The sequence below is a fragment of the Pyxicephalus adspersus genome, chromosome 9 (assembly GCF_032062135.1).
Source record: "Pyxicephalus adspersus chromosome 9, UCB_Pads_2.0, whole genome shotgun sequence".
Taxonomy (NCBI): Eukaryota; Metazoa; Chordata; class Amphibia; order Anura; family Pyxicephalidae; genus Pyxicephalus; species Pyxicephalus adspersus.
Genome location: NC_092866.1, coordinates 32,339,181 through 32,349,677, shown reverse-complemented (window position 1 = coordinate 32,349,677; position 10,497 = coordinate 32,339,181). Strand labels below are relative to the sequence as shown.

The 10,497-nt window shown below is 42.7% G+C and overlaps 1 protein-coding gene across 10 annotated transcripts in view; it reads left to right on the top strand.

Annotated features, from left to right (window-relative positions):
- The window catches only part of LOC140337577 (uncharacterized), a 37,210-nt gene that overhangs the window by 11,509 nt on the left and 15,204 nt on the right, over positions 1–10,497 (top strand). For 7 of the 10 annotated variants that reach the window (XM_072421276.1, XM_072421279.1, XM_072421275.1 and 4 more), the window contains 2 exons: positions 7,668–7,867; positions 8,680–8,793. The exons of 2 other annotated variants lie outside the window; for them this stretch is intronic. In XM_072421276.1, coding sequence (XP_072277377.1) covers positions 7,732–7,867; positions 8,680–8,793 — 250 coding nt within the window. In that variant the 5' untranslated portion in view covers positions 7,668–7,731. The remainder of the gene's footprint in view (positions 1–7,667; positions 7,868–8,679; positions 8,794–10,497) is intronic. One more of the 10 variants, XM_072421282.1, reaches the window with a different exon arrangement.

Genomic DNA, 10,497 nt, shown 5'->3' with positions numbered 1-10,497 from the left:
ATGCATCGTGCACTCCCTTGTCGTTGGAAAGGATCGTGAAAGATCCTTTCCAACGACAAAAATTGGAAGTGTGTACGCAGCTTAACCTTTTTATTGTACTCAAATATTTTTAAAAAAAATATTTATAATGTAGTATGACCTTGCTGATATTTCAAGCTCTTCTAATACTTTTTTAATTCTATCCTAAACACACATTTTAGAAAACACAGCCCTAAACACAGTTAGTTTTCTCTTCATCTTTTCTTGTGTGTATTCCTCCATTTCTCGCCTGATTTTAAGCTTGTCATCTGCACTGATTCTATCAAATTAAAATGTTATACTGTTTGTATTGTAGAATAGGTATTGCTAAGTGTTTTTGTACTGTTCATAAAATACACATGTAATAATACTTCCCTGTATCTGTCTGTATATTGTACTCTGTACAGTGTATATAATAAAAAGGTGATAAGACTTGTCATATTAACAGGCACACAAGTGGATAGATTTGTTGGTACGCTTTCTTGAAAATATACCCCAAAATGTTTCTGCAGTCAAGCATACACTACACACACATTTTTTCTGTAGCTCTTTGTGAAACTTCTGGATCTGTCAACAGGTAATTTAGCTCATTGTTTCTGAGCACATTGCTCCAGCTGTTTCAGGTTCATCCAGACTGCATTGTAGTTATTTCCAAGAATGTGCAATAGGATTGAAATCATGGCTCATACAAAGTCACTTTATACTATTCCAGTGTTGTCCATTTTTGGGTGCTTTGTAGTGGGTAGTAGTATACTTTTGTGGCCATCATGAAATATAATTTTAAAAGTTTTTGACTTACCATTAGTACAATTTATTTCTCAGTGTTTTAGTCACAAAAAGACAAAACTTGTCCCTATGCTACCTCAAGTGCTCACCACTTTTTTTTTTCCCCCTGCTTATAAATAATTTCTTATGTTGTTGGAAGTGTTAGTCATTAAGTCTGGGTGCTGCCCAAGTCTCAAAGTGATTCTGTATACAAATCCCTCAAATAGCTGCAGTAATATAGTAAATTAGCTTAATACACTGAGATTGTGAACACTGTAAAGGTTGGTCACTGTATCTCAACCTTAAAGTAAGATAAATACAGCCCCTTTCTTCCATCCACCTCCCTTCCTATTGTGGTTTCCATCCACTGTATATACTGACACTGCCCCCTTGGGCAATAGGCGAGGGGATCCCTCTCCCCGTGTGCTGCCCAGCTCTTACTCCACTGTTTGATCCACCGCCTTGGTTGTGGATTATTGAGCCGCCCAGCAATTAGCATATGGGCCGCTCAATAGTGCACCAGTGTGGGTAGGATAGACAGGTGTCCTATGAGATAGTCCTACCCTTGGAATGCATGCTGCTCCCCGCCCACCTTGCATTGTGAAGTATTCCTACTCCTTGTACAGCAGCAAGCATTAGAGTTGTGTCTGTGTCCATGCTGCTGTAATTACCCCCAAAGTAAAAACCTTCATATCTCCCATTCGCATGTGTGGGATCGCCATCTTTCTTTTTCAATGACCGGAAAGTCCCCCCTGCGTATGCCTGTTCTCTGAACCCAAGCCTCTTTGAATTCGTGATGTTCTTATCCCAGGAGGCTCTGCACTGCACTCCTAAGTTATTACCGCCACTCCGGAAACAGAATGTGAGGGAAAAGGCTTTGCCTTTTTTTTTTTTTTTTTATTAATGAAAAAAAACCCAAAGGGTTATCTACCATTATATGTAAATTAACAATTGTGGTGATTAGCTATTTCAAGTCCAGGGTCCCTAAATTGAGTTTGCACGTTGGAGCCCCCGTGGGGGCACTTCTATGGTACTGCCAATTTTCTGTGCGCTGTGGTGCCTCAAATATAAATTTGCCCGCTTACCAAACTTTAAGACTGTGTTTAGACTGGCGGTGAGGTGACACTGCGGTGACCCCTTCCTCATGCCATGGAAACCTGGCTCGGGAGACGCTTAGTACCACTCACTGCCGCCTAGAGTCAAATCTGCTGACGCTGCTGTGCAATGGACTGAGTGGCTGGGTGCCTGTTTCACATAGCTGGCCAATTGGCACCATGCTCATCTCACTAATAATATTATATTAATTACTTCATTAATAATTAAATAATTTACAAAATGTAATGTACCATATGGGTTCTTTAGATGTCCTGAAGAAGCAGACTGGAGTTCTGTGAAACATGTCGAGAGCATTATATCATGTTGAGCCCTTTTATTTGTCTGAAGCAAAAACAGGACAGAAAACATTTAATTTTAGGAGAGCAAATGTTCCATTATTAAGGGCGGCTCTCTGTGACTTGGACTGGGGGACAATATTGTCTTCAAAGAACACAGAGCAGAAATAGGAATGTTTCAAGTCTGTTCTACAAAAGCACTATGAAATATATATTCCAATGTGTAATAGGTGTAGGAGGCTAAAACTAATATATACAATGGGTAATAGGTAGAGATGAGCGAATTTCTCAAAAATTCGGTTCGGCGGATTATTCAAAAAGTTTTGCTTTGATCCGAATTTATCCGAATCACGTTAAAAAAAAAAAAAAAGTCTATTTCTGGCCTGCAGAGAGCCTTGATAGTGGTGTAGAACACTGTGCCTTGCAGTAACACTCATAGGGAGTCTGCTGTGGTAGTGAAATAATACTATGGCCCTGATTTATTAAAGCTCTCCAAGGCTGGAGAGAATACACTTTTATCAGTGAAGCTGGGTGATCCAGCAAACCTGGAATGGATCTGGTCCAGGATTCAAAACATTTGCTAGCAAATAGCAAATCATTTTTAAAAATCCATTCCATATTTTCTGGATCACCCAGCTTCACTTCTGAAAGTGTATTCTCTCCAGCCTTGGAGAGCTTTCATAAATCAGGGCCTATGAGTCAGTATGACATGCAGATGACAGGCGTCGCTATTGGAATCACTGCACACTTCACTGATTTGGGCAGTCACAGGGCCAAAACTGACCAAATAACTCAAGTATGAACTCAGCCTTACAGGTCCATGTTAGCGTCAAGAAGAAGCGCACTCCTTTTACACCCTTGTCAGCTGATTCCACATAGATGTCTACAGAACCTGTTCTATTAACCGCTTATACAAGTAGAGCCCCCCCAACAAGAGTGGAGAGGGTGTCAGCACTAAGTTTGTGTTGACGTCACTGATCTTTTTGCCCTTCCTCTGGTCCATCTGATAACCCACGAAAAATGGATCCTGTCTGTGGAGCATATGCCTTCACTCTGTCAGCATTTGCTCAATAATCCATCAGGATTGCTAATGCCAAAAAAAACAGGAGTGGATCCAAAACAGAGATGACACGTGAATGTAATATTTGCATGTCTTCTGTGTTTTGTACCCACTCCTGCTTTTGGTTACCAAATCATAAGCCAATTCTGATGGGACCATACAGGCCTTACAGCTGCTACACAGACAGGATCCATTGTGCGTCTCTTTTTTTCCTTCCTTCTGACACCAGAAGAAGGGTCAAATAAATAGTGATGTCATCCAGGCCAAAAAGGCAAAATACTGGCAGGTAGCCAGGAGAAACCGGTCTCTTTTGTCAAGGTTTGGGTCAGGCAGCATGGATCATCTAATCAGATGAATCAGGCTTTGGTGGGTGGAAATCCTGGCTGATTCATGCCTGATTCATCTTGACAAAGGTCAATCTCTCCAAATTTTGGGCAGGACAGCTTTTCTAGGGCAAACTCGGCCAGTTGTTCCAGGGCAAACTCGGCCAGTTGCGGCCACAAATCCAGTTTGGCTGCCCAGTAGTCTAGCGGATCTTCAATGACAGCTGGCAGGGAGCACTCCAAGTATGCCACCACCTGCTGGTTCAGGTTCTGCTCTATGTCTAGCTGCTGGTCAGTGGTTACTTCACTATGCGGGTGCAGAAAGCTGCTCATCAGCGACTCTGGACTCAGGTTGCTGCTGATGGAGCTGGTACTGCTCCTGCCACCCCTCCCCAGCAGCCATGGCAGTGGAACGTGAGTCCAAAGGGGCCCCCCCGGTCAGACCTGCGAGAGGATGGACGATGGCACAGATAGGCAGCGGCCAACTGACTATATAGGATGTCTCTGTAGTAGTTCAGTTTGTCCTCCCTCTCAGCGGGTGTAAAAAAGGCCCCCATTTTGGACCAGCAGCGGGGGTCCAACAAGGTGGAGAGGCAGAAGTCATCCCTCTGCCGAATACTTCCACGGTGTGTCTGGGTCCTCTGCCTCGTCTTCCTCATCTCTCTATTGCTTCTCTGGCTGCTCCTGCTCCTCCTGTCACCTGATTAAAAAAAACACCCATTTCCCTATACATTGCCTGTGCTCCAATGTCCTCCTCCAGTTCAGCCCCCACAGGGCTCGTGGCCGTGAGATCCAGGCGCCACGTCTCCAGTCCCCTGACCAGCCATATTTACTAGCATCTGTTCCAGGACATGAAGCAGTGGAATGAGGTAGTTCATCCTGTAGTCCTGGCGACTGACAAAGAAGGTGGCCTCCTCAAAGGGCCTGAGCAAACAGCAGGTGTCACGCATGAGCTGCCACTGGCTGACAGTGAAGTTTCACATGGGAGTACTCCTATCCACTTGGATCATCAAGAAATCGTTGATGGCCTTTCTCTGCTCGTGTAGTCTCTCCAACATATGGAGGGTGGAAATCCAACGGGTGGAAACGTTCCATATCAGCCTAAGTTGGGGGATGCCGTTCTGCCACTGCAGCCCAAGGAGGGTGTGCTTTGCGGTGTACGAGTGGCTGAAGTGCATGCAAAGTTTCCTGGCCATTTTTATGATATCATGCTGTTCTGCCCAGGCAAACCAGGTGCAGAACAGCATGACACCGCCGTGCCCTGCACATGTGGTATGCTGGATGCTTGTCCCTGCAGTGGAGGCTGAGGACACGGTGGAGGATGAGGAGGCAGAGGCGGATGTTGTCGCAGGACCAGCAGCGTGAGAACGTGGAGGCAGAAGCGGTGTTACCTAGCCAAGTTGCTGGTGTGGCTTTTCAGGAACCACATTCAGCGCTGTTGGATGAGTTCACGCATACTGTTGTCTCTTGGCAATCGCTTCGGTGATCGATTGCTGACGGAATGACTGATGAGGAGTAGGAGGAGCATCTGGACCAGCAGAAGATGGATATGACATACAGCTCCCTTCGGCTGAGGTGGTGGAGCCTTGACTGCCTGAAAGCCGGTGCGTGCCACTGGGTGACGCAGCGGTTGCTGAGGCAGGCTGGACCACCACATCAGAGCCACGGTTCTCCCAGGCCACTTTATGATGACCCTGCATATGTTGACGCAGGGCCATGGTGCCAATATTGGCACCAAGGCCACGCTTCACCTTCTGCCCACATATTCTACATATGGCCATGTTAACCTCCTCCGGCGGCTTAACAAAAAACTGCCACACCGCTGAGTAGGTGATTTTTCCCCCCAACACTCCGCACTGACTGCTACGGCCACTGCCTCCGTGAATCCCTGCACCACTACTTCCCGGGCAGGTAGGCTGCTGCGAAGCAGGTGGTCTACCCCGGGCATGTTTGGCTCCCGACCTCCCACTGCTGAAACCCTGCTGACTCCCAGCCATGCTACCACCACCTTGCTGGCTCAGCCGATGCCTCACGGGCAAGCTGCCACCCTGCACGTCACTGATGTCCTCCTCAACGGTCTCTGGGTCAGGAGCCTGACCACTCGCAATACCACCTCCACCTAGCGGAGGAAGCGGCTGATGTCTCCTCCAGATCTTGGCTGGGCAGTACCTGCTGACTGTCCTCTACTAGCTCGTCCTCGCTGTATAGTGGAGCTGAGCCCACAGCATACATTACTTCTGTGGCTGAGGGAACAGCAAAGGAAGAGGCAGGTTGAGGACAGGTGAGGGCACAAGGCCTGCTCCCTGGCCATGCCAACTAAGGGTTGTGTCTGACAAACCCACCGACTCTTGGCTGGGGGTGTCTGATGTCACTTGGGATGACGTGGATGACCGAGTTAACCAATCAAGAACCGCTGGGTTGCTGGTCAAGACACGACCGCTAGATGACACCGGGAGCTCAGGACTCTCGCTGCGACTCCTGCTGACACGCCCCCTTCCTCTGCTGCGACCTCTGCTTGCGCCAGAATTATTCAGGCCTCTGCCACTCCTCATGGAGTACATTGCCTGGCACTTCTCTGTCTGACATACTTTTAGCTGAATTAAATAAATTAAAAGCAAATTAAAACACCCCTAAAAACGACAAATTTATTTTTTTTTTGTACAGAAATAGGCCACTAAACGCTTTTACCACAAATAACTGCAACAGTGAACTGAGTATATATTTTTCTTTTTGTACTCAAATACGTCACTAAACGCTTTCACCACATATAACTGCAGAAGTGAACTGCGTATATATTTTTCTTTTTGTACTCAAATACGTCACTAAACGCTTTCACCACATATAACTGCAGAAGTGAACTGAGAATATATTTTTCTTTTTGTACTGAAATAGGCCACTAAACGCTTTCACCACAAATAACTGCAGAAGTGAACTGAGAATATATTTTTCTTTTTGTACTGAAATAGGCCACTAAACGCTTTCATCACAAATAACTGCAACAGTGAAGTGCCTATTGATTTTTCTTTTTGTACTAAAATATGCCACTAAACGCTTTCACCAGGGTTCTTCCCAGGCACTTTTAGCTGGGCGCAACACCCAGCACTTTTCAGCACCCACCCGACTGTTTTTGGGTGGTTACCAAAGAGTTTGGTCACAATACAGGGGCTGCCACCAACCTAAAATTTCTTCCCACCCGGTTTAAAAAAATTTCTGGGTTGAGCACTGGCTTTCACCACATATAACTACAGAGGTGAAATGCGTATTGTATTTGTTCTTTTTCCACAGATATATAAGCCACTAAAGGCTTTTCAACATAGCACTTGCACCCCAATAACACTAACAAATTTCTGGAATGACTGAGCTGTATAATGGCTATTTGGATCCCCAAATAATCTTTCCCTGCACTTGTAAATCACTTTTCTAGCACTGTCCCTAGCACCTTCTGACGTCTCTCCCTGCACTAAGATGCTGTGAAATGATTCCTCCCTATCCTTTCCCTGCACTTATAAATCGTTTTTTTTTCTCACAATGAGGTTTTTGCTATCACTCTCCCTAGACGTCTGCAGACGGCTCTCCCTGCACTCCGAACGCTGTAAAATGTCTTAATCCAAGATGGCTGAGGCTATTTAAAGGGCTGTGCATTACAGGGCAGGCTAGCTGCTGATTGGCTGCATGCATGGCATTATGGGTCATCCCGACTTCCCAGAGTTCCTTGCCCCATGTCCTCACACCTGTAGCGGCCATTTTAAGAAAAATTGTGATTCGTTACCACGATTCGCGAGGAAATTTGCATTCGTTGCGAATCAAATTTTTCCTGTAATTTGGATCGAATTCCTTCATCAGCTTCATCATTCGATTTGCTCATCTCTATTTATTATCCATATATACAGTAAATATATATATATATATATATATATATATATATATATATAAATATAGGGATTGCAAATGACAGACTAATACAGACAGTGATACAGGAGGAGAGGACCCTGCCCCGAAGAGCTTACAATCTAGTAGGTGAGGGAATTTCACACACAATAGGATGGGAAATATTATACCAATATTATACCAATATACCAATATTAACGTGATTTTCTTCTGTGTTTATAGAATCATTATGCCACATTGAAGCAATCAGCCACTTGACTTGAAAGAACGGTGGTGTGTGGCCACAATGTGGAGGAGCCTGATACTCTCCTGCTCTGTGATTCTGTATCTTTCTGAAAACAGGTTTAAGAATTATCACCATGAGCTAAGCCTGCTACCACCTCGACAGTGCCAAAAAGAGTGCTTGGCTAGTGTAGCCTCAGGTATGTTTTTCAATTCACCACCATTGATCCCTCCCCCAACCAGTTTAATAAATATAATGCTTGCTGAGTTTTATGATCAAAGGCAGAACAAACAAAACCCATCATTTACCAGTTTCCAAAGCCGTTACATTCAAGACATGCCCCTTGTAACAACCAATTACTTTTGTGTTTATGCAGAATCTCTGAACTGAATTTGTGAGCCATCAAATGGCTGTTGTCATGTGTGACTTCATGGCAACTCCAGATCTAAACAAAGGTTAAGATTTCACCTTCCTTAGCAGGAAAGGCTGGGAAGGGATTCATTCTGCTTTACCTGCCAAGTAATGTACCCAAATTTGAAATCTATTTTATGGAACCATCCCTTGTCTATTGCAATGGCGTTTTTAATAGTTGCTGGATTCCCAGACTGTACCTTGTACTCTGTACATGGAGTCAAAGCCACCAGTCAAGAACAAGTAGGTCAGCAAAGGCAATACCTTACAGAATAAAGGTGAGCTGTGTTTTGTTTGCCAGCCTATTCATTATTTAGTTTGTATTTTGTATGGAAGAGGTGTCAAAATTATAGTGAGGTTTAGGATTCAGGATACATCAGTAGTAAACATTAATGAGTGGGCAGCTGTTTGATTGTATTAGCCACAGAGATAAGGGGAAGTAATGATGAAATAAATTAAATGTTAGATCAGTTTGAGGATTGATCTTGAACTCGATAAAGAGAATGGGAATAAAATATAGTTGGATTTGTTTTTGTTTTGTTTTTTTTTTTCATTTCTTTTAATAAATTTAAAATAATAGTGGGCACAATTTTCTTTCAGGCAATATTCACAATAGTACCGGACCACTAATACGCCAATACTGGTGTGTCCTAAGGCATTGCAGCCTTGTCTGCAGCGGAAATAACACAAATCATATCAAAGTGGGACCTTTAGGTAAGATGCTAAAATGAATTGAGTAAAAAAATAAAGTAACCTCTATAACAAACAGATCTTTGCTTTATTTTTTGTATTGTATCTAATTCTATTTACAGTACAACTGTAATGTACAGTTGTAGTAAACAATTTGTCTCTATATATAGTAAAAGAAAACTGAGAAATGTAATCTGATATTCATCTAAGCCAATGAATATGCAATAAATAATAAAAAAGGGATTTGGCAGCCTTGTGTAGAAAAATTTATGCGAGGAATCATTATACATTTTTGAAAAAGGTATAGAAAATCCCTAGAGTAACAGCTAAGGATTTGCCGGAAACTGTTGAATATGATTTTTTTGATTGGGAATTTTTTTGTCGAACATCATTGAACATAGCTAGAGGTATTTTCGGAAGGAATATCTGTAAGAGAATCGCCAAGGGTGGCTCAAACACATGCCTTTTAATATATTGTTAGAATTCCTGACCTCCCACATGCTATACCTTGATCTAAAATGGACCTGTCAAGGACTATATCCCACATCCAAGAACCAAAACAGTTTTGTATATAGGGATGGGACTCCATAGAAAAGCAGTTGCAGGTAATTGCATATAAGTTGGTCATGATTACCTGGACTTCAAAGTGGTTTTATCATTTTAAACTAAAAGCATACTCCCGGGACTTAAATGTAGGTACTTAATTGTAGGTCCAGAGTATCTTAGGTGTAATAGAAAAGCCTCATTTATTTATTTTACTCCAGGTATTGGCATTACCTTGTCTCCTGCATTGGTATCCAAATACCTAAATCAGACAATTCTCGTTTCTGTGTAAGTTTGGGTTAAAAACACAGCTTAAAGTCTTCTCTGTGACTACATTGTAGGGGCTACATGTACCTTTTCTAGATGGGACTGGCAAACTCTGGCCAAGGAATAAGGCACTTCACCCAGACTTACATGGCCAGTGAATACCTAGAATGTATAAACATTAAGCTGTTTCAAGGAGATTAAAGTGTGTTTTATCTTGAACTGTTAACCAGCACTATGAAATTTGAGATGTTGTGAGTTGCAGTCCAAGCAAACGCTCAAGAAACGTAACAGGGTCAGTTAAGATTAACTTGGTTAACATGTTGAGTTTCCAACACAAGAATTGTGAGGGAAATTCTTCTAATGGGAACATCTGTTTCCATGACAGATGTATAAGAGGGAACTTCTTTTACTTCCTGTCGAGCCTGTAGGACCAGTAGTAAATGAAAATCAATGAGGCACAGCCTGCATGAAAAGACAGCCATGTTTAACCCCTCCTCACTCTACCATAAAACGTAAGAAAGAAAGTTGTGGCTCTAATCTGCTGTTCTTTAATTGCTATCAGTCTGACAATCTTTTGTATAATTTAAACATGTGTATGTTAAAATTTTTGTATTACATTAATATTGGGTCACTTTTTTATTATTTCAAACAAAGCTTAACCATGTTTAATGGTTTTTGAGTACTAATATGAACTAAAAAATGTGAGTACCTATTTAAAAGGGCCACTATAACATTATACTGTATATAGCAAAACAATATCTTTGCTGTGTCTGTAGTTGTACAAATATATACTTAATTGTATGTATATCAAGATTTAGTAGGACCTATACATCAACTTAACCTCCTGAGCGTTACACTGAGGTCCAGATTTCTGTACCAAAAGTGATCCATCGTTTTTCATGAAATTTTTTTTTTAAA